Below are 25588 nucleotides of genomic sequence, written 5' to 3'. Positions count from 1 at the left end.
TGATTAATAGTATCCTAAAGAGGAAGGTGGACGGACGTAATATCACAATCAAAATATATATTTTTTGAAATATTGAAATGTGCATGAAAATTAGAATCTTACATAATGAAGTATATAAATACAAATATTACAAAACTAAACAGAAATAGATATTTTGAAGGGTTATGTTTGAGTAAAATGAAGTACAAAAACAAACTAAAATTGGATATCTTTGCTAGATACGGAATGAAAGACTGATTGTAGAGACATTTATGGATGCATAAAACACATATATGCTATATTTTTACATAAAACTAGTTGTTTGTTGTTTGTTTGAGGGAAAAAAATTGGATTCACCGTAGGGAATAGGATGAAAAGTGGAGGTTGCCAACTCCCGACTTTGTAAACAGGAAGCTAAGAATCGATTTTTTCAATACTGTTTGGGTAACTAGCAAAAACTAACAGCAACAAGAGAAGCTGCAGTTGATTGATGTGGTTCATACACACATCAAGTTATAATTTAATTTGCAAAAAAGGAAAGGCAATCATTACAAGCTAGAAGGCAAAGCGCAACAGAAACTGCCACTTGAATCCCCTAGCTCTACTTCAATTCATCCAAAAATGTTCAAATATTAAGCAAAATTGGCTCCATCCACTAACCTCCATGGTAACGTTTCTGGTGGCCGTGGGCATACACTGCAGGGTCTCATCGTTGCAGCAGCCGGCGCAGCGGGTGAGCACCACACAGGAAGGGATGAAGATGTGCTCTACCTCATCGGGGTACTCTTGCAGGATCTCCACCAAAAGCTCTCGCGGCTTACACAAGCTCTTGTTGTACACCTCCATTAACGGGATCACTGAGAGGGAAATACAGAATGTGTCAGTTTCTTGCGTATGGAGGACGACCATGTAACAGACCTCATCAATTCCTCAGAGCAAATCGATAGATCAGTTTTGCTCCGGCAGTGAGGGTGCACCCCACAGGAACCAAAAACAGTGACATATTCCGCACTAGACTGGCAAACCAACCTGCAAACCTACAACAACCCACACCAACAACTCCAGTGTTTCTTGCCGTTTTCCACGAACAAACCTCTTTATACCCACTGTTCTACCACAGTTCCGGTGCATATAAGACTCCACCATAACCCCCTTCTTTCGTCTTTATAGTTCATTTCTTAACCACTAGGAGGAGCATTGATACACCCCAAAGCCTTGGGAGGCAGCCAAACAACTACAAAACTCACTAACCAGTAGAACAACTGGCACACTTATTGCACAGCCAACTCACCCCAATGTATAGGCACCTACCTCAGACCACCAACCTACTTCTTTACGAGAAACTAGCCTTCCATTTAGAACCATATTCCCTTTGCTACCACACTTCCTGTCAATACAAACTCCCGTCTAATCCTTCATCATACAACCATAACCATCTACATTAGCCGGCACTGACTTATGATCAAAATGGCTCAAACATAAACTGATCTTTCCTGCGTCACCTGCACAACAACCACAGGATACAGGTACACATTTTTGCTATCTTACAGTCAGTTCTCAGTTTAGTCTGGTTCCAAAACATAAGTAAGAGGCGAGCAATCATTCATGGACTGACTGAAACAAAGTAATCCCTCTGACAGGCCAAACCAAACACTGCGACTTAACATTAACTGAAAGGTTAGTCTGGGATTTTACATTCGAATGGCGACATTTTGGGATTGTGCAATTCCGATCTATAAAAGCTCCTCGCAGTTTCTCGGCTGGACGCCGAGCATGAATAATCCATATTGAAGAACAGCTGGAGTCTGTCTATTTCAGTAGAAATGAGCTGCAAAAATGAATCCACTAGGCGGCGGTATTTGCCCAAATATCGTCAAGGTGAACCTTACAGCAGCCCCCTTTTGAGTCTGGCTGGGAGCCAGCGGTGTATTCCCACGGTGCGCGGTGGACACCTACCATCATGTGGACCTCTCGCTGCTTCCTTCGGTATGTGGGCGCTCTGCGAGGAGAGGAAAGCAGCTTGTTAGTGAGCACTGAGCAAAAACGAACAGGAGGGAATGATACAGTTTTCCTTGTCTGTGCGTCATCTTTGATGTAGGGTCCCGTTCTGGCGTTCTATAGCCCTTTTATTCTCATTGATTTCAAAATAAAAGCGTACCACCTTGACATGCAGTAAAACCGTCCCGTAAAAAACGTCTCCGTGTGTGCAGCAACGTGGCGAAACTTTATAATGTGGAAGTAACCCGTTTAATGTCATTTCAGTTCCAACACCTCCAACACCAGCAGCCGTTATACTTCTGTGTTGCCTGAAGTATAACGGCTGCCATTAAAGCCGGTAAGAATTTCACCCCCTCAATGCGGGGTTCGAGCTGTCACCACTCCACTTTCATCACAAAGGCTTTTATTTTGGCAACTTTCCACGTCCGCGGCGTCACAGGCGCCGGTGCAATATCAAGCCAATATTGCGTGAGACGCGCCGTTTCTTAATGAAGAGAGGAGCGAGAGTCAGGTTTCCAGTTCGGAGCAGAAACCCCGCCCACTTTCTGGTGGCGTGAGGGGATCTGCTGAGAGCCCCCCCATTATTCAGAGGCGTCAAGCTGCTAATGCTGGAGCTAACGAATGATGAGCGACTGGCTGGATCATGGAATCAGCTGGTTCGTGAAATAAACACAGGGTGGTCTCCAAAGTGGGGGCCACTAAGAGGTGATGCGTGTCGGACATCATGGGGGAATCGCGCCAGAAGCGCGATCAAAAGCGTTACCCGTGTTCGAGCGTCACCTTTGCTCAAGCCTCCTCTCTCGATTAATGATTATATGGCCAACTATTTACAGTGCTGCGGACAAATAAGCAGAACCGGTTGGAGATTTGGTGAGAGTCCCATTATATAAGTGATAAAGGTGCGTGCGTAAAGTGCGCGTCCAGAAGCGAAGCTGTCCTAATTCAGAATGAAGCCTCTGCCTCTTTAAAACATAAATATATCCCCAAGGTGCTTGCGAGCAGGCCTGGGATCAGCCAGACTCGCAACTTGACTAAAAATCATTTCAAGAAATCACCCCCGACCATACGCGACACGATCCGGTGTACAGTGCGCCGGTTAGTGCGTCACGACTGTTTAAATGTTCCCCCCAAAAATGTTTATTCTAACGCCGGCAGTGACCTAGCCAGAGTGGAGACAAGGACGAGCGAATGACATGAGAGGTCGACGATTTTTTTCATGCTCACCTTGACAACAGAAAGCGTCAAAAATAATAAAGTCAAACTGTCAATAAAGTTCATCGTGTTGACAATCTAATCCACGCACACGTTTGAAAAAGAAAAAAAAAATAAAGAAAAGAAAAGCAGCCAAAAGTGTCGTTTTGTTTCCACCAGTGAACAACTACAACACAACTTGTAGTTTTAATTCTAAATAAGGAGCAGGGGGCTCCACATCCATGTTGGTCCAGGGGTCGCGGCGTACGATCCTGTGCGCATGAACTTCTTCAACTGTTGCCAATATTTTTCAAGATATCCAAAAACACGAGAATCCAAGACGAAAAACGCCTCACATTGTTCCGCAGCAGACCTTTACTTTCCTGTAGAGGAGTAGCTATCCACATTACAGAGATATTCCCATGACTGCTGCTCCAGTCGTTTCCAAGTGTCCAGTGTCCATTGGAAACTTGCGCTCCTTACTCCAGCCGCGGGAGGGGGGGGGACACCTGAACCGGACTCGGGGTGGACGAGTGACCCACAGTGAGAGACAGTAGTTGAACAACTTTCACTGTGTTCACTGATTGGCTTCTGTCAGTCGACCCGTGTGCGCGCGTGTTTGCGTGTGTCAGTGCGCAGCAGACGAGCAGCACACATCCACCTCAGTCGGTCTCTCTCCACGCTGTGAGAGTGGCTGCGAGGGAGGTCCGTGGGCGTGGATCGTTATTGGATCATTTAGACAGGGTAGGTAGGGCCCCTGTAGGCCGAGTCCAGCACTGCTCCTAATAGTGAATCCCTCTAAGATTAGACATATAAACTCAGTAATATGTTGTATTTTTCACATTAAAATACAAAACTAATGACTTGACTTTTGTAAAATAGATAATCAATCAATGCTCTTTGGAGTCAAATTCTGAAACAAAAAAGGAATGTAGTTAAAGTCATGGATTGAAACTATTTAAATGGTAGAATTCTTATTTGTTCCTTCGCTCTTTCCTCATAATGATTGATATTTTCTCTTGCAACCTTGAAATTTATAGTTAGGCTGAGCCATTCTAGCCATGTTTTTAAACAAGTAGCAAAGCATGAACAATAAATTCACAGGAAAAAGCTCGGTTTTTCAAGATATAAACACGCCTCTGTTGGGTAAAATGGTGTCAAAAACAAGCTACGACCTCATGAAGCAGAGATATATTCACATTACAATACAACTGTCACTACAGTCAGCAAATGAGCAGCCAAAACCACATGTCCCTCTAATGATAAGACGGTCACCTGATGGGTGAAAGTAGGTGAATGGTCATCTTGTTTCAGATTTAGTAGCATGAATTGAGGAGTATCTCTATGAATATCTAGAATTCAAATGTTGTGCTTAATAAAAGTGAACTATTTTACTTGACTTTTATAGATTTTTAAATGAAGAAAGGCAGAAGATCTCCATGGATTTTAATGTACTGTCCCAGAAAAACCTCGTATATACTGAAATTCATCTGATTTCGGTTTCCCAAAATGATGATTCAACATGAAGTCAATAATAGTGAGTTTCCGTTTTCCAACTTGAACACTCAGCAAGTCTGAGTGAGTGTGTGTGTTTAGACACGTAGCCTGCAACTCCCTCTCTCTGTCTCTCCCTCTCTTTCCGTTTGTGCCTCGGCTGTCTCCAGTTGACACTGTGTCACACCGGGCAGCTTGCAGGGGGAGTTAGCGCATCGTGACTTCCTCCCTAAATAACGCTGAATGGATTTTCTATGACGTTCCCCTGTGAAGGAGACACCTGACTGCTGCCGGGCTGCTTCCGCTCCTCCATTATAATGTCCCTCGCTCTCCTTTAATTCTGCCTCTCCTTCATCTTCAACAGCTGAAGAGGAAGTGCCGGAAAGAAAAGGGAGTCATTTAAGGACTGTCAAGGATGTCCAATGAGTTCAGCACCGTTTGAGGGGTGAAGATTTACTGTCTCAGGGGCCAACAAGACCACTGAAGTAAAAAATTCAAGGGACTAACGCGAAGTACGATTCAAAGAACAGCGACAATGGTGATTCTGGATCACACTGGACCAGAACAAGCACCAGGGATGAGAGTGGTACACATGTAAAGGCAACCTCTCCAGGGTGTCCCACTCCTTCCTCTGCAGATCTCCCTGCTTGATAAATTGAAACTGAATTCAAAGCATAACACATTGAGTTGCTTAAAAAGTCAGCAAAAAACCTATGATTGTTATATATATATATATATATATATATATATATATATATATATATATATATATATATATATATATATATATATATATATATATATATATATATATATATATATATATATATATATATACATATATATACATATATATTTGACTGACAAAATCAATCTATAATTCAATAACAACAAAAAATAACAATAAAAAATAAATAACAAAAAGTCAGACTATTTTCTAACTCTCCCTGAGGTGGTAACGCCCTCTTCTGGGCTGTAATCCTACTGCAGGTAAGTGCCAGCTCAGACAGATTGATGCAAGAGGTGAAAGAAATGATGCAAGATTGCAGGTATGCGTCTGGCATTGCATTGACAACCACCGATTACTTTACACGCGGAGCAAGACAATGGCTTGATAGTGGAGGAAGAGTTGAGAGGCACAAAGAGCTTTCGGGAAGAGAGAGAGCCTGAGACGTCCTGTAACCGGATTCTCTAGGAGAGGAGTTCCTTGACCCCGCATTCGTCCCTGGTTTAATTGAAGAATAACACTTGAGTTCATTAGTGGTGTCAGAGAGCTCCTGTTTCTGCTGACTCAGAGAGTGTGTGTGTTGGTATGCACACGCTCAAGAGGGCAAGGTTATAGCGTGGATGTGTGTTTGTGCTGACTGCAGATGGATGTGCACATAAACACACTTTAATGAAATGCTCCCGTGCTGGAGGGACAATAAACAACCTCCCGTCAATCGATGCTTACAATGACGCATGATAGCGTAGCGTCACTGGTTCCTGGACGTTGGGTGATTCCAGTGCAAACCTGTTACCGTCACACAATTGGGGAATTTGGCGGAAAGACCAAGGCCGAACCCCTGAGCAGGAGAGCCAGTTGACTCAACGGCTCACTCTAATCGTCATCTCGCCAAAGTTTGTATGTACACAAAACATTAAGACCTAATATTGCACCTGCTCCTTTGTTTTAGTCAAATCCCGCGGGCAATATAGAACCTTATGTGTCTCAGAAAGCTTCCAAGTCATCGCAAAAGCCAACACGTTGTATCTCAAGGCACCATATGAAACCCCAAACAAAGTGAGATCAAAGAAAAAAAAGTGCAAAAGAGCTACTTTTTAAACTAAAAATATGCTGCTGCCCAACTCAGTTTGGTCAGAGCAACAGCTTAATAGTAGGCCGGACAGGTTTGTTGTTAAAAATAGCACCGTTACCCAGCATTCAGCTAATTCCCCAAAATAATTCTTTATTGATCACCATCTAACCATTTAATAATAGACTCTAAACACCTCCTTCTGTTTCTATTCTGCTACGGTGTTTCTCTACTGTGTACTATTACTCATATCCAGTCAAGCAGCAGGAGCTGCTAAGGTTTATCATGAATCGCACTGGTTTAAAGAAAGAAGAGTGTAGGTGGAAGTAGAGAGACAGATAATATAAAATACAGAAAAGACATTCAGTTTATTTGGGGCATAATGAAAAGTACAGGGGCTGGCATAAGCATAGCAAAACAAGTACTGTACTGCTATGTATTAAAGTGCCACTCGTGCTAAGGTTTCCAAATCAGACGACACAGGTGAGCCAACTTTTATATGTTTAAATGAGATGCTGTCCTTGTGAATGATTTCTTTGCTTTGATTCTTCAGCATTGACTTTATGGGATTGTTGCATACGTCATCATCTCTTCCTGAATATAAACACACAGGACATCAAACACAACATAAACAGGAGTAAACTGATGTCATCTTGAAGGCGGATGTATTTCATTTTATTCCCCACCCAACTTAATCTTCAAATGAAACTTCAGAATCAATATATATCCAATATTCCAATTGCACATAAACTTGAATGAACTTGATGAAGGGAGTGCATTTATGTGTGTGTGTCACTAAGAATGAAAGTGATACAGTTCAAGAGTATAAAGTAGCAGCTGGATTCCACTAGATCAACTGCCACACACACCTTTTTTTTTTTTTTACCTGGCAACAAGTAACATTCCATTTTGGTCCGCTTACTTTTTCCGTTTGTCACACCTGGACTGTGCAACTATCAAAATTAGCATTGAAAGGTTCATCGCTGGAATGTTACTTGCCTTACTATTTTCATTGGTTATCAAAGTCTCAGTGTCTCTTTCAAGTAAAAGATGCAACCTGAGTTCTTTCTTCTTTCACTTTTTCTTTTCATATTTACAGTTGCCAATAGTGATGCCCATCATAGATTCATAAACTGAGTATAAAATGCTGGTTTGAATGCAAATTCTTCCGCAAGATGAAGCTGAATGCTTCGAAAAATGTGCGAGGGATGTAGGCATCGATTAGTTGACTTTGACCTTCACTGAAGTATGAAAAGAAAACTCATTCCAATTGTACTTAACATTATTTCCCAATATTTTTTGGTTCATCATAATTCAGAGCATTGAATAGACACGTTCTGCAAGGTCATCAAGTATAATTCTCACTTCAGAAGAATCAAAAGATTTTTTTTCCCCTGCTTGAACACCTACAAATGTTTCTGTCTCACAGGCGCTTCACTTTGTCAACAGGGGAAAGGTGGAAGTGAGGGCCAAGTCCCAGGAACCCTCTAATTTAGATAAAGCTCAAATTAACCGTCGGTGTTCTGGCAGTTTCTAACATGTGACTTCCGTGCCTGGATGAACGTCAACAGTTGTTACGTCACCCAGGAGGCAACCTTGTTCATGCCTGCGTAAGTGTACTATCAGATAAAAGGCCTATTAATAAAATCATTATCTGAAAAAAACGCCCCTTTATTTAAAGGTTAGTAGCAATCGCCTTCAACTTAATGCAGCACAGATGACTCCAGTCACGTCTGATAGCACTCGTATAAATCAACAGTCAATTACAGAGTCGAACGTTGACCGGGGCCAGCTGTCCGGAGCGTGTCGCGCAGAGCTGGCGCACGTCCGCCACAACCTTCAGCGCCCTTCCCGCTTCCCTCTGCATCCTGCTATCTCTTCAGCTTTGGGATGACGCCGGAGCAAAAGTTCAACAGCTTTGTACCGGAATGAGAAATGCCTTCCTCTCTTCTGCCGGCTCTTTTCTTCATTTTAAAGAGCTGCTTGCTTACTTTATCTCTGGCGCTCACTTCCAGTAAGTCAGTCTTGCTCTCTTGCTCAAGAAGAGTTCAGGAAAAGCCAGCGGAAGACACAAATGATGGCGTGAAAAGAAACTGAAAGAAGACAAGTGGCTATGACCTCATTGTTTGTTGAGAAGAAATCAAGAAAAAAAAAGACACACTTTCACTTTGTCACACCTGAAGCTCTTGAATTCATTGGGAGGTTTGATGCTACACTGCTTTCTAAGTATATAATTACACAGCAGCGCCACCTAGCACTCCCGTATTGCTCCTTGTATACTGACAGTTCTCATGGGCACCGATCCCTTTTCCCAGTTTTTACACGATTAATTGCAGGTCTGACTCACACTGCAGCGCCATCCCCTCAGCACTGTCTTGAGAAACACACCCTGCATTAATTCAGTTATTTGAACTGCTGATAATTAAAACAGTAATAAAAACCACATCCCATCCTCCTGGCACCGGCTTGACAGACAAGGCGGATGTCGCCGATCACATAGCCCTGGGAGGCGCAGGTTAATAGACACTAGCGGAATAGACTCCTAATTGTTAAAAGTGTGAGAGTTTTGGGTCCTCTGGTTTGAGGATACATTCAGCTTGGGTTTTTTTAAACTGTCAAAATTGTCTTTGGCTGGGTTTCTTTCCCTGATCTTCAATACTAAAGATATATATATATATATATATATATATATATATATATATATATATATATATATATATATATATATATATATATATATATATATATAGATATATATATATATCAGTTCAGAGGACCGAAAAAAAAAAAAAAAATCCAATAGCATTTTTGTCAATTGAGACATGAAATTGTACTCATTAAAATAATAATAATAAAAAAACATGCTAAATCAGCTCAAAGATTGACACAGGAAGTGCATTCCTCTTTGTTTGCTGGGTTGAGAGAGACTAATCTGCCTGTTTAACAGCTCTCACCTCTTCATCCAAGAGCTTCCTCTCGCTCTCTCTCAGTAAAACCCCGGGATTGTTCTCTTCTCCCTCGTCAATAGTTGAATCTTATCCGCTCAGAGCGGCCCGGGACCATTAGACTGCCAGTGTTTGCTGTGGCTGATCTGAGAGCTTTCTTCTGTTGTGAGAACATCACCAGGTGTGTTTGGGAAGTCACCATCCACTCACACACACAAACACTATCTGTCTTATCTGTGTGTGCGTTCCATTGTCTTGCTGTCACAACTCTTCCATCCTGATGACCACACAGGCGTCCTCACAAACACAAACACTCCAGTCATCACTTAGCAGAAAGCACCGGGGCTCAGACGCGCTCACCTCTGCCCTTAAATAAACGACAAGTGATAGACCAAACCTCAACCCTCACCGAGAAGAGATCCACTAAAGCTAATAAATATGCTCCATACCTCAGTGACACATGAGGCTGCATTTGTTTGGCTTATCAGAGTTACTATTGACACAAACAAAGGCATGAATTTCAATCTAATTAAATTACCGAAAAGAAACACTTTTCAACTAAACCAGTACAATGCACTATACAGGCACTAATGATGGGAAATTTAGGGCGTCTTACTGAAAAACAGGGTGTTTAATTTCTGTATTTTACATTCTATATTTTTTCTTTAAATAGAATTCCTCTGCCTCAGCAATTCCCGGGTTGCCGCAGCATTCAGTCATCCTCCTTCACCTGTACCTCACATATACATCCTCTCGAGAGACACACCTGTCCTCCTTCATCACATCCATACCTCGATAGACCCTAAACAACTTCATCTGTTTTTATCCCATACAGTGGATCGTTTTCCACCGTGGGAGGAAACCAGAGTGCCTGATGGAAACCCACGCGTGCACAGGAAGAATATCAAAACTCCACACAAAAAGGATCAATGACTCACCTGGAACTCGAATCAAACCTGTGACCTCCGTGCCGTGAGTCAGCAGCGCAAACCCTCGTGACACCGTGCTGCCATTTATAACCATTTAGCTGTGAACAAGACAGATTTCCCTAATCAGAGTATTGAGCTCAAGTACTTATGGCTCCCTCCAGCCAAGCGTTTTGTTAGGTCAAAACTCATTCTCGAATTCTAGACTCATTACTTGCTATTATCAGTGCGAATTGTTCACAGTGGCATTGAAGTTTGATGCTATATGTGTGAGGAGACACTAGAAACCGGAGGAGTTATAGTGAATCTGAGTACGTGGAGTCAAGCACGCTGTCCGTCGACTAATATTTACTCACTCACATCAGAAGGGCCGAACCCATAAAATGCAACAAGGGCTTCAATTGGACTATAAACCTCTTGATTCATAAACTGGCGCTGTAAACTCCAGCGCGAGGGCGACACACCCAGAGCACGTTGAAAGGCTGTGTTGATTGTTAACCAATTGTGGATTAATGCTTCATGTAAATCGGTGTATGTTGTTGAAACATGTTTATACTGCATTCCAGAAAGCAATGGAAAAGAACCAGCCAGGTTCGAGTCAGACACATAAAGCGCACTTCCTGTAAGCATGGCAGCGTAATGTTTTTATATTTACTATGATATTAACCTGATTCATCCACTGCATTACAGGATAATAACACACCAACTGTCCCTCACCGAGGAGACGTGCAGACTAAACGGTAATCACCGCGTGAGACATCCAGCTGCCTTCAACCTACAATTAACAATACCCATGTCACCACACAATTGGTGGGCATGTCACATGCTAACTGCCATGAGTCTGTTGTAGTTTGTTTACAGACGACGTGAGCGGGAGAATACATCACCGCTTTCATGTTTAGATGGGAGAAAGTAATGAGTCACTCTCATGCAGGTTTCTTACGGCTGCGATTTGGCTTGATGGATGGGGGCAGGTACCAACATTCAAGACGTTGTGGCTCTCAGGACGTGGGAGGGTTTCCACATGGAAAAACACAGACGCCAACAAGAACTGATTCGAATGGAATTTTTTTTTAAATCAAAAGGCATAGCACAACGTTCCAGAAACTGAAGGTTTGTGATCCATCTATATATCTCTTTAGACAGGGGAACATATATCAATTATTAGCTAATACTATACTCATTACGTGTTTATGTACAAGTTAATACTTGGAAATTATAGTGTTGTTTAGAGAGAACTTTCAGTTCCATGGTAATATCTAGTCAGTCTAAACAAGACTCTTATCAATATGTTATAATGTTTAACTAGTGGCTAGTATGCTGCGACAATACATATAAATAAGTAGTTTATTTAGGGTAATAAATGTTCCCTAAACCAGGGGTTCTTACCCTTCTTGATCACGGGGCCCACCTTTCCCAGAACAAATGAACCCGGGGACCACGCAATAGAACTCATTCATTACACTTCATTTCATTTGTGATCAATAACCATATTTAATCTACTTAGCCGTAAACAAACCAAAACCTTGTGAAATGACGCGAAGCCATGTGATCATCGCAAAGATATTTATATGTCATCGAAAAGTCCAACCAACAGCAGAACTGAGTCATATTTATCAAATTTTCTAAAGAAAAAGAAAAACAATACATTTGACGCAAACTGTTGAGAAAATTTGAAAAACTGAACTGAAGATTCTGAATAAAATAAATATAATAAAACCATGTCTAAATATCATAAAATAAAAAGACTATATTTCATTTAAACTCCAAAGAAGTGTAAATTAAAGTATCGCCATAAAAGTAATTTTCAAAACTGCTTCAACAGGTGCTTACATGAACAGTTTTTACTGTTGGGCGGACAACATCACTTTCACTTTATAGTTATTTACTATCACAGATTTGCTGTGTCAAGTCAATTCAGTGACACACTACTGTCACCATATGTGGCTAATGGCCAAAGGTGTAAAACAGAAAAACCTTTACCGGCCCTCAAGGAGACGCTCGCGGCCCAACCAAGTGACCCGGTCCTATGGTTAAGAATCGCTGCACTAAGCCAAGGGGACAAGGATATTTATGAAATATATATTGAAGTAGGTCAAAACACTTTTTTAGAAGTTTTTTAAGAAGCAAAACAACCTGCTCATAATTTATGATCACCAGAACCTGCTTTAATGTTGTTTGACAACACAGTTGGGTTCAAGTTACTTCTTAAGCTGTTCCCCTCGATATCTTGCCAAAGACGTATCAACTCCACAAATGACACAACTGCCTCCTTTCCCCACCCAACAATAGTGTACTCACGCAGTGGGTGGATCATGAGGGGAAAATGATGGCGCTGGAAGTGGACATTTGACAGCAACAACGGCTCTCATGGCAAGGAATCACAGGGTTCATTCCAAGATTTCAAATTGTCTGTGCAAAACATCCCACGATGGACAAACAGAACCCCCCAAAGATATCTGTACCCCTTCTTGCTGTAATTCAATTAACATCAGATGTATTAACATTTGCTGATTTCCTCAGGGAATTCTGACTAATGGAAGGCCATTTCCAAATGAATTTTTGTGTGAAAGAGGTTTTCGGGAGGGACCCAAGTGAGCTTCTTGCATATACAGATGAGATGCACGTCACTTTGGAAGACAGAAACCATCACCACAAATCACGGCGCGTCGCGTCACACTGGACTACAGAGGAAACTGTTGCTGTTTATCACAATATCCAAGCTAGTTACTGCTGCCCTGGTTTTCAGTCTCAAAGTTCGCATCAGTACGCATCTGTTTCAAATATGCCAAAATATGAAGCTGTCACACTAAATATAACTTTATTCTACATCATGTCAAAATATCAATAAAGATTTTTTTGTGATAGTGTTACGGAAATATGTGTAATATATGTGTAATTAGGTAACACACAAGTTTTTTTCCTTAGTTAAACTTCTATTGGTAGCACACATGAGAATTATAGGTGCTCACTGTAAACAAATCTGTCCTCACCTATGAAGACATCTTTGATTACACACTAAGACTGTCTTGGTTGCAGCAGGAAGCATATGATGTACGAGCACTAACACAACGAGCAGCGCCGTCTGTCTGGGAAAGAGGTTTATTTATAACACCTCAAACCCCAAAACAAAGAAGATGTTCAACTTGTAAACAGGTTATTATCCCGTGATTGGTCCAGCGTTTGAAGCTAGCTATCCGAGAAAGTCAAATAACCATGTGGATTTTTAAGTCGGATGAAGTGGAGTTTGTGTTTCACACATGAAGATTCAAAATTGGACTCTTGCTCATAAATCTCTAATATGTTTGTCAGGGTTCTAGAAACAAAGATTTACAATCAGATGGTATGACAACAAGCTTCACAACTGGCCGCACAGCTATTGCAAACACCCGTCGAGTTAATAAATAACATTAATCTAGTCAGCATTTTGACCCACTTACGCAACAGTTGTATGAAAACACTTCACAAAGAGAGATTTGTTGACTACTTACTCATTATGGTAATGTATACGGCTTGGCCCGTGGCCTCCAGGGGGTCAGAGGTCATGATCACCTGCGGGAGCGGGAAGAGATTGCTCAGGGCCACCGTGGGGGATCGCTGACCTGCTGACAAGAGAAAGTGAAGAAACATTATCAGCTGTCACAGGTCTTCAGCGGACGCGAAGGACACATGGTGGGAAATACTGTTCTGTTTCTGTAGCAACTTCCACCAGGTTGTTGCTGGTGCATCAATTTGAAAATGTATGAGCTTGATGTAAAGATATATTGTGGGGCATAAAGATAATATGTGACATAACAATATGGTTACCAGACAAAGTGACCATAAATTACAAGCAACACTCTGACATTTCTACCACGAAAATATATGAACGGAGTCCCATCAAAGTCACTTAGTTTCTCTTTGTTTTAACCTGTCATCTCAACTATTGTGGCAATGGGACAAATTTGCCTATATATATATATATATATATATATATATATATATATATATATATATATATATATATATATATATATATATATATATATATATATATATATTAAAAAAAAAGATAATTAAGAATTAAAATTAAAATAATAATTATAATATATGTATTGATATTACAATAAAAAACAAAAAAAAATTTGTTCAATGAAAGCGGTACTTGTGAGTTGACAAAATAATTAGATGAAAATTCTGAATTACCAGACAGCATTGTGCTTTCATTTTATTATTTTTTCCCATTTTTTTGCATTAAAAAAAAAAAATAAAGCAACTAAATAAATACAAATCATATAGTAGACATATTTAATTTCATTTCTTATATTTTATTACACTGTGCTTTCATTTTATTTTTTTTCCCAATGTCGTGAAAAGTAAACAAATAAAATACATTTAAAACTGCACATGACATAGTACATGCATTTAATTCTTTTTCAATGTGGGAAGCAAACGGTAGAACTAATAAACTGCTGAGATATAAATCATAAATGCTAAAATCAAACTATAATCATATAATCAGCCTGACTGAAGGCAAAAACGGACCTGCCTTCAGGTGTCGAGGTTGTCTTTGTTAACACTTGATGTTCCACTGAGACTGGATCCACAGACGTGTAGTGAAACCAAACACCGACTCACTTCTGTGATTTCTTTACGAGGTGCAGTGTCACACTAGGTGGGCCGCACGTTGGGGAGTCCGACGCACAGCCGAGCCAACACCACTTAAAATGTACCAAAAGAAATTAGGGGTCCGTGTTTTTGTGGTGCTTTTAATACTATGGATGTAAATCAAAGGGAGAGTGTGGAGAGAGGGGGAAGCGGATCAGTCAGCTCCGACCCCTCGCGCTTCAGGGAGCGTTATTTATGGGAATGGGGTGAGAGACCAAGTTAGGGTTACAGGGAGGTTGATTTCTGGTGTTGACAAGAAACCGTGACATCTTAGAAGAGAAGTATTTTTTGTATAATTACATCAGGTGCTGAATGAAACACTGCCAATCTAATGTCCTCATTTAAAACATCATGTAGCATGTCACGTGTCCTCTTCACACAGACCAACCGATCAGACAGACGCTTCCATTTGCTATAAAACTCAAGCCTATTGTATCCAAGCCTCCACCGACTCCGTTCATGTGTTTGCCAGACACTTAACGACAAATGACCTCATGTTCTCTGGTGGTTTGTCGCCCATAAATCTGAACAAGCTGCTAACTGTCTTATCTGCTGTGTATATTGGCCGGCTCCACTTTGCTCAGGCGGGGATTTCATGAGGACACAGACACTCTTTTTGGGTTTTGTGTGGTCTACTTGCCGACTTTATGGTATAACACTGTGCTTCATAAAGACCAGGGACCGGCTGACTGTGCCACACCTGGGACGATGTGCTGGTGGCCTTGTGCTAACATGGTGACAAATACTGTACGCCAGGGTCTGATGAAAGAAGGGGTCAGCCTCACCCTCCCGAAAGGTCATCCATCGATGAGTCGTCCTGATCAGAAACGTTATTTTACGCTTGCGAAACGAAGAAGTCATTTTAAATTTCAGTTGTCTATCTTGATCCAGAACAGCTGGAGTTTCATTATCAAAAGAAAACCAGACTGAAGTAAACTCAAAACAGGAAGTGAGTGAAGCATTAGTCGCTGAGACCTCAAGATGATGATGTCATCATCTTTCATTATTCCATTATCCATCGTATAAAGCTGATTCACAATATGTGTTTCTGTGTCTAGGCTTTTATGTAGAGGTGCCAGGGCGCCCCATATTTCTGACCACTATTGTCTATAGAGCGTTCAAGTTGTAGTGTCATCATACTGGTTTCTTCTAAATGGATGGATGGATGGCAGGGGTTAATAAAACTGTCTGAGGAAGCAGTCATTGTTCACAGGTGCGTTCCCCATTTAAAGGCATTAGTACAGTTCAGCTGAGAAAAAAATCTGATCAAGAATGAGGCTGGTGTGAAAGTTGGCTGGGGCGCTGAATAATCTGTGCACTCACATTCAGAAACAGACACAGAGAAGGAGAGCCAAATAAGAATTTGAATGAGAAAGCCCAGGCGACACTCCCACTCATCGGCGTTCAAACATACATCAATCGTGTTTACATCCTCTGGTCACAGAAGCAACAGCAACATTGACAGTTTCTTGGCGGCAGCGTGTTCACAAGCACGAGTCTAACTGGCCGCAGTGGCGGCTGTGGCTCGGGTCCAAACGCCCCGGGAGCCGATCCAAGCCAGTTCATAATAATTGTTTGTGAGCTGAATATATTGCTGTTACTGCAGCGGCGCGAGTTCAGTAAATATGCCAGTATAACGTCGACACCTGTAGCATCCACACATGTGGCCATCATGTGGTGCAGGTCTTATTCACAGCCTCATTAAATGTATTCACATGTATGAGTGATGGGAAAATGTATGGTGGAGTACCTACAGGCGAGATCTGGTGTGTGTTAAGCTTCGCTGACGCTGCAGGAGATTATAGGGGCCGATTTATCCTTAATTGACCTCCTTGACAGATGAAGACTGTGAACAGTTCACAGTTCTTTGGTTTGCAATCTGTGAAACGTCCACCATTCAAGGGTGGAGTTAAAAGAGATGCCATATTTTATTTCATAAACTGTTAAAAAAAGATTCTTATTCTCACTGAATAGCTCTGCATATTCTTTCCCCATTCTGCTCACAACCGAAAAAAAGACATACACTGCAAAACAGCTCTTAGTTAGAGCTCTGATTTCAACTAACATTGAAAATGAGACTTTCACAGCAGTAAAAGATAAAATCCCTGCAAATCCATGATGTAGCAACATCCTTGATGAGCTGGTGCTCATTTCATTGTGTTTGTGTTGCAATAATGCGGCAGTTGGAACATCGTAAATTTCACTTCCTCACCCTTCCATGCTATTTTTGAACATACAAAACGGCTCATTACTGCCACAGCTGGATCTTGGATCACTATTCAAATAGTTGCAAATTTTGTGTAATAATTACGCGCTCATCATTTATTCAATCAGACACAATCCAGAGACAGCCACACACACTACAAAATAGAACATTTCCTCCATGTTCCAATTCAGGAGGAATGCTTCCACATTTCATTAGACTGTATGCTGACAGGATAAACAATCGGCAAGGCATCCATCATCTCTAAATCTTCCTCCAAGCTAAAACAAACAAGAAAACAATTCAAAGAATTCAACTTGATGAATACCACTAGTGGAACCTCAAACCAAAAGTAAAGCATCGGAACACAATAGTTAACAAGAAAGGGCACATCACAAGAGTTATTAGCTGCTAACCATCCTTAGCCCCAGGCCACTTCTTAAACTGGAGTTTGAAGTTCATCCTACCATGGAAGTAACTGATGTTTCATGTTGATGGCTGAGACTCCAGCTTCTTTGAAGATGACCCACATTCTACACATGGCTGAGGACACAGCGGGAGTCGGGACCACTTTCTGACCCTTCACGACTCTGACCCGCGGTTGACCCTCCACTGGAGTAAGACAAGATCCCCCCAGTGATCATCGGTGACCAAAACCCTGACCATGAAGTTGTCAGTGAGAGGTGGCCCAAGTGCTGAGGCAGGCTGGACGAACACATGCTTTAGTTTCAAGACGTTTCGTAATTACAAAGTAATGTTGCGCGCATCATGCTGTGTTGAGGGTTTCAACACTGTTTCCCTTAACGTTTTCTACCAATAGTGTGACAGTTTGATGAGGACAAAAGAAATAAAGTATTTAAAAATCACTTGAAATCTAAAATCCATTGCATATACATTTACTTACTATGAGACATAATGTGACTTCAACATCAGTCTGTTATTGGATGCTGTTTTCTCAATTTCTCATCAGACTGACCAGAGAGTGTGAGTAAAATGGGATTGGGGCAGTGGTTTCCTGTGACATACTGAATAAACAATAACCACCACAGGGAGCTCTTACACGCGCAGTAGGAACAGCACAAAAAAAAAAAAAGACTGACTCTGCTATGAAATTGCCCGGCACATGCAAAGTTGATTTCGAAGTTTAGATAAAAAAACACTGTCAGATGAAAAAATAAAACTTTTTAATAAATAAATGATACTTTAAGTGAAGGATTCGAAAGCACTTTTATATATCAGCAAGTAGTTTGCCAAACATATGTTCTACTTCCTGTCTTATGATGAACAAAATCAAAACAGACTTCTTAAAAGACAATTACGCACCATAGATGATACATTTATTTATTCTGATCTGTGTAGGTGAATACTTCTGTCGTTTCTGTCAAGGATCGTTCACCGTCCGACCAAAGCTTGAAAGAGATGCAACGCCTAAGCAGATTCACACTTTGCAAACCCTTGTTTTGACATCGTCCTCCAGATCAGTGGGGAGAATTTTTATGAATCCCCCATGTTTATGCATCACGCAGCTCATCAGAACCCAGGATTCTTTTATGTGATCAGTGACAACAAACATCTCATAAAAGTCTGGAGAGACAGGAAACCTTGTTGCTTTTGAGAAGAAGCCAGCAGCGGTGATGTTAGAGCGACCAATCAAGCTTAGAGAGCCGCTCAAGCCAACGCTTCAGCTCGCTCTGTTTCCCAGAGTATGCAAGTTTCCTTGAAAGTCAATATTGACCCTCAGTAAGGAGGTATGGCGTCAGATCTGTACAGTCACCCCCTACTGATGAAACGTGGATGTCATGGTATATGAAGATGAAAAGTTTGGAATCCACATGTTTTTACTTTTTAACATCTGAGGGAGTCATCAGAGGACGACAGACCAAACAATGTGTGAGGTTCTAGCCATGGACTTCAGGGGTGAAGATTGTGAATACTGGTTTTCAGGCTGCTACACTGTAGAATATATTTGAATTCCACCCAAAAAACAATGAAACAGCGCAGCCCTTTTCCCTTTAATTTCATTTATAAAAACAGGGCATACACTTACTCCAACAACTTCTGGGATTTAAGAAGTGCTGGCTCATGACAAAAGTAAGTACAATATCAGTGGACTTTTGAGTCCTATACTGACGCCAAAGGTCCTTGTTGCATGTTGACGTTAGGCGTTGACTTAAAACGGTTCCGGCAGAAGGTGGCATGAATGTGCTTCAATTCGAAACATATTGCGTCAACATGCAACGCTAAATGCTGCCTTTGGCGTCAGTATAGGACGCAAAAGTCCACAGTCCCAACGTCAACATATGACACCATAGGGGTATGGATGTGTTGCATGGATGAATGAGCATAAATGATGCTATATCTGCAAGTGAACTCCATAACATAATCGAATCACTTATAGGTTGCCCTGTTCCTAACCATTCCTGAAAATGTAATGAAAATCTATATCCACAAATTCTTATGTTAGGGACAAGGTGACAATCAGCCATTACATCCTTGCAGGAAGCGCAATTCATTTGAGTTCAAGTCTGTGGTAACGATTTATTTACACAAAATGGGATGAGGTGTGAGGAGAAGGAAGTGGACTAACTACACCAGGGAGAGAGAGGAAGCAGCCGTGTGTCTGCATGCGTGTGTGGTTCTGGTTGCCTGCACCTCTAAACAGGCGAACAGGGGCCAGGTTGGGAAGTCGCGAAGAGCCGTATACACACAAAAGACGGCTCCTTTTGTGTCACCTGGAGAAAACTACGTGCCAGAACTTGCTGGCAGTGCAGACAGATGACAGGCCTGACAACATCGCGGACATTCGTGTTGGGTATGTCTGGGTTTTTTCAGGGAGTGCGTGATTTGTGAATGCATAAGGTGAAGTGGGCCTCCAGAGACAGATTTCTACACTTGATTAGTTTCCTTTCTCAGACCCACATCCTCTCGTGGCACAAACTGGAATAGTGAGACATTCACAAGTACACCCCATTAGTCTAAGTTATGGCTGACATAACTAACTGGAAATCTTTGCCATGTGTAACAACACCTTTTCATAAAAAAACTTACAGCAATCTTAAACATGTGGATTAAATATTTATTCCACATGTATTCTGGGTTACAACCAACACAATATATATTGATTTTTGTGCTTCATTTACATATACAATCTCAGCTGAATTAAAATGAATTGGACAAACGGCTGAGGCTACATGACTGTCGTAACACAAAACACCGAAATTATGCGACCATCTGACAAAGGACACATTTTTTCACACCACATTTTCAGAATAAAATAAAGTTACAAAACATTTCTCAGGGTTTTTTTTTTATCTATATATATTTATATTTATCATATCAACGTGTACACATCATATTGGCAATAGTGACAGTTGACTTTTAAAAAAATGTTTAGCTGCAGCTCTATTTTTTTAACAGCTAAAACATTGCTAAATGATGACAGTATGGTTAAGTAATTTGGGAACATTTTAATCACATTGCAACAACACCACGATAATAGTGATAACCATGTGAATTTGGTCACAATAATAGTGATGTGAAATTTTTACGTCACATCCAAAGCAGTTACTTGACAGACACTCGGCAGCCATATTTGATATAATGATGCAAGATTTCCAGAGTCGTAATTTTAAGATGATAACCCCATTCCTTTTCCACAGATTCAGTACAGAAACTGTGCAGGCACTCTTGGAAATTTCTGTGAAATTCTGGAATTAAATTTTTGCATTCTGATAGGTTGAAAGTGAATACTAGTGAGTACTGCCACACAGTGTCATATTGATATATGATGTGACTAAAACAATGTTGTGCCCTCGTAACAATGTTATCTTGTTTCTCTTGGAGCAAATAAATAACCAAAAAGGGTGCAACAAAGTGATATTCAGCTTACCACAATTAAGCCAAAAATAATCACACTTGTACCAAGTGTTTTGAAGCAATAAATGTCAGTAGAAAAAATGTAAAATTATAAACTTAAAAAGGCAAAAAAGGTATGGCAACATTGACGTAAATGTTCCTCCAGCCAACACTCACATCGCTCTCCTTCTCTGCTTCCTTTCACTTTCTTGCGGTGTAGCGAGTCAATATTGACCCTCAGTCGGGGGGACGCCGTTTCAGATCTGATGTAATTCACTATGCACTGTAAAACCATGGCCCCTCACCACCGCCGACATGCGAGGGGTGTTAGAGGAGCGCTGAAAGCTGGTTATGTTTTGTGGGAGTGCGACGGGAGGAAGTTGCTTCATAGACAATTTAAATTGCATCGAGGAGGTGGAGAAGACGCTGAAGGCTGTGGCCAGAAGGTGAGAGCGTTTAGTGGACAAAAGAGAGCCAGAATGCTTGAAGGGGCTCTGCAGGAGTTTGGGAACCACTGAACCTTGCCATACCCCCTCATCCGTCCTCTTCTCAGCCCCTTCTCCGTGAATGTGAGGAAAGCCTCCTGGCATGCCGCAATACATTTCCCAAGAGCTTTAACATGCGGCCCATTAACCCTCCCAGCAACATCCTGCCTTCATATTATCCTGTCGGCTGTGGAGGCTTTCAAGGAAACAGCCAAATATTGAGCTGAGGAAAGAATAACATCTTAGTGTCCTGAAGGATGTTCAAGATGATGAGGACACGAAAGTTTGATCACACAGTTTAGCGATCGATTGAATTTAACCAATTTAACACCAGTCACTCACTGCACTCTACTACACTCACTACAGAACAGTGATTTTAGATCCTTGATATTTTTTGGAGTGAACTAGCTAGTTATGGGGGGGGGCGACCAACTGCTTTGGCTTTCAGTGACACATTTTTTATATTGTAAATATGACTTTATTGATTCACCAGTAAATGTTTCATGTAAAGTTTAAGAATGGTAACCTTGTATCTCAACTTAAAATCTGCTCATCAGAACACAAAACATACTTTAGAATGGGGAACATAATATTAACTATTATTTAGGTAATTACTAGCTTAATCACTGTTAACACACAGTAGTTACGTTTTTTAGAGTGAACTTTCAGTGACCATTACAGGAAGAATATAGTCAGGCTTCGCAAGATGAAAATCAGTAATAATATTGGTGCGATCTTGAAGCCTGGTTTCAGACCGCTCCTACTCTGTTGTGACTTGTCACACATACAGTAGAGACCACACTGGACTGGTCGTTCAACGCATATACAATAGATACATACACCCTAAATATCACTATTGTGAGATAATAGAAGTTAAAGTTATTTGTGTTGAATTATTTTAGGGGGAAGAAAGTTGTTTTCTGATCTGTGAAAAGGGCTCTTCTTTTGAAACAGCTGCAGTTAATCCCAAAATTATGAGATTTCTATAGAAAAATATTTTAAAAACTAACCCCTCTTACAATCTTCCCTGTCAATCTTGTTTCATCACAGGGTGATTTCTCACCCCACCATTTATAGGATTTCACAGTGGCACAAAAAGTAGAAAGGAAATAATTGACAAAAAAAAAGTGGTTTTGGGTAAGAGTGGAGGCATTCAAGCTTTCAGCACATATCAGGTTACGGATGAAAAAAGAGGAGAAGTAGAGTTAATGGCTAGCAGTAGCAATTTTCATTTCATTCAATTTTCATGACGCCTGTTTAATTGTAGCAGAGCAGCATCATGCCAAAAACTTTACTTGGTCAAACTGTAAAATAATCTATCCAACTCATCGCCAGGTAAGCCAGAAAACTCTTGCTGACTTTCACACCAGTTAAAGGGGTATTACATCACAGACATTTGGAATACATTTCTGCCCGCTACGGGAGTCCAGGCTTCACATAAGGCCCCACAAGATAATTGTTTGACCCCTTCTGTTACAGACTTTGACTTCCCAACAAAGGCGGTTTAATAACCCTAAGGATGTGACAGGAAACAGACAGAGGTGTCAAAGCCGGAAGAGGTAAGAAAAGGGAGGTAACAGGAGCGAGTTAGGTGAACTATTTGTAATCTCCGGTTTCCCCTGTGACGACCCTCTGCCTCGCCATTTCTCATCAGTCAGCTAATGCTGCATTAGCCTTTTCTGGGTAAATCAGCCTTTCAGGCTCACAGAGGGATTTACAGATTATTATAGGCTCCTTTAGCGCACCGTTTTCCAAATGATCAACCAGGTAAGACAAGAAACAGTAGCGTTTGCTTCAAAATAAAAATATCTCCTCGCAGACAAAGGCTGTTCACGACGAACACACAAACACAATGAAGAGGCCAGCGAGAAGTGTGTTTTGTCTGAGTGGCCCCAAAGCCTTATCAGCTTCTTCAAGTACGGTTGCCCCGCGCGACACATCCCACCTGGACCGGGGCCAGCGCCACATTAAGGAGATCAAAGCTGAGAAAAAGTGGATAAAGCCCTTGCAGTCTTTTTCATTTATTCGCACATGTTCATGCAGGAATTGCGTCAATTCATTAAGGGTTACAATGGCGCCGCACGTTCGGGAGACTTATTACCGAAGGTGTCAGCGTACAGATGCGGCTTCACCCAAAAACAGCCCCTCACACTCCATCGATTTGGCGTCCTAAGAGATGAAGACAAACGATCCAGGAGTGTTTGGCTCTGGTTTCACCACGCAGGGGCTAATTACTCCGATCTGTCATCACTTTCCACCGGGCCGGACAGAAGTTTCTTTTCCAGCAGAACCAGGCTTCTCTACGACCAGATCAGGACCACGTTTGTGGGCGATTCGACGTAGAAACAAAGTGTCTCTGTCTTGCTCCACTTGAGGTAGTCAGTGGTTCAGTGTACGACAGGCTGAGGCCGATAAGGCACAAGACAAAGTAAATCTTGAAAAGAAAAGACAAGGAGGCTGAAGCCGATACTTAACGCGGATAGATTAATGCCACTAATGTTCCACAGCAAGATTTTTCTCCAAACAACGAAGAGCCAGAAGGGCAGAGGAGCTGATGTCATGCAGCTACTGTGTTTGTTAAACACTATTTAACAGTGTATACAGAGAATGAGCTGCTATTATTAAACAATGCTCACCAGCCAAGATCTAGACTTGTAGTTTGCATGTGAACTCACGTCTGGGTTATTGTACAGGAGCGTCATTCCCCAGGTGCAGTAATGTTTGTGTGGGATAGGAATGTAGAAACGTATCTGTGTGTATTCTGCACTATCAACTAACACGCTAAAAGACTGTGATGTTTCAGAGGGGAGGACACCGGGACTTAGCAAGGAGGAGAAATTAGGACAAGTTGTTTGTGTACCTGAATAAATATTAGTTTGACTGGTTGATGTTTGAATGTGAATCATATTAAATATCACGGTTGACGCAAGATATATTCGCCTGACTATCTTCTTCAGCCGGTGACTTTAATCTCCGGCCTTCAAAGTATTAAAAGGGCTTACTTGGGAGTTCTCAAGTGGGTCAGGGCTTAATATAAAAAAAGCTCCTAAGTGCAAGACCTTCTCTTTGGATTGTTTTAACTCAAAAGTAGTTTCTGTTTTTTGTCCCACCAACAGTTTGTGTACCAAAAAGGACAACACCAACCCTTGACATATTCTAAACGTTGTAGAATTGAAGATAACAGCAAGCCAAGAAGCCATTTAGAAAGACGGAGAGCTTGACTTCCTGCTCATGGCTTAATACTAACATGATACAATGCCAGATAGCGTGCAGATGACTCACTTGGCATGACTCTATCTGAGTGTAAAAGACAATAAAGGAAGCCTCCATTGATAAATCGAGTCCTAGAATTGGAGCTTTGGGACAGCAGGCCACAAACATCTGGTCTAAAAGTCTGCCGTCCAAAACACTATACAGCAACATCTCTACATTATCATAGCCAAAGGTATCTGAACCTCTGCTTGGGTGCATTGCACATTCCGTATTCAGTATGTCTCAGTTGCAGTAGTAACTCAAACGACTTATATTTTCCCCACTGAATGAATTTTATTGTAATTCCCTGCTCTGAAAATAAAATAAGAATCTAGTTTATACGTCACATATTAACAAGTGTGCTGCACTCCACTTCATCTTCTCGGGACCGTCCTAACGCACGTCCTTCAGACCCAAAAATATATATTTTTTTGCAAATTCAAGCCTCAACGTAAGCACCATGACTCAGGAGCCCTGCTATGAGGTCAGACGGCTGCACACTGATTCCCAGGTGTCCTGGGGATGTCTTGTATTGAAAGTGGGACAGTCTACTTATAGCCAGAGCACCTTGAGTACACCCCATTTTTTCATCCACCGTGACTCAGCAGAATGTGATATTAAAATTATTTGCAGACTCAAGCGGTTGCTTTGCTACTGTCATGCGATTAAATACCACCGCAGGACAACTGTAGTCCAGAAAATGCAAATGATTGTGTTGCAATTCTAACTAAAAGCCTGATGACTTGAAAAACCCATAGGTAGCACACAGTTTAAGTAAGTCAAGGGACCACTGTATTCATCGCTATTTAATTTTTGG

At 41.3% G+C, this 25588-nt stretch overlaps 1 protein-coding gene across 5 annotated transcripts in view; it reads right to left on the bottom strand.

Annotated features, from left to right (window-relative positions):
• Positions 1-25588, bottom strand: part of vegfab (vascular endothelial growth factor Ab) — a 63813-nt gene that overhangs the window by 13143 nt on the left and 25082 nt on the right. For 3 of the 5 annotated variants that reach the window (XM_053887473.1, XM_053887475.1, XM_053887474.1), the window contains exons 1-3: positions 3202-3838; positions 1936-1978; positions 640-836 (exon numbers count right to left, since the gene is read on the bottom strand). In XM_053887473.1, the coding sequence (XP_053743448.1) occupies positions 640-836; positions 1936-1978; positions 3202-3255 (294 nt within the window). In that variant the 5' untranslated portion in view covers positions 3256-3838. Of the gene's footprint in view, positions 1-639; positions 837-1935; positions 1979-3201; positions 3839-13820; positions 13935-25588 lie in introns of those variants that run through there. The other 2 variants (XM_053887476.1, XM_053887477.1) reach the window with 2 other exon arrangements.

The sequence above is a fragment of the Synchiropus splendidus genome, chromosome 15 (genome assembly GCF_027744825.2).
Source record: "Synchiropus splendidus isolate RoL2022-P1 chromosome 15, RoL_Sspl_1.0, whole genome shotgun sequence".
NCBI classification, from domain to species: domain Eukaryota; kingdom Metazoa; phylum Chordata; class Actinopteri; order Syngnathiformes; family Callionymidae; genus Synchiropus; species Synchiropus splendidus.
Note: the sequence above shows the minus strand (reverse complement) of the source record. Positions and strands in the feature narration are given on the sequence as shown.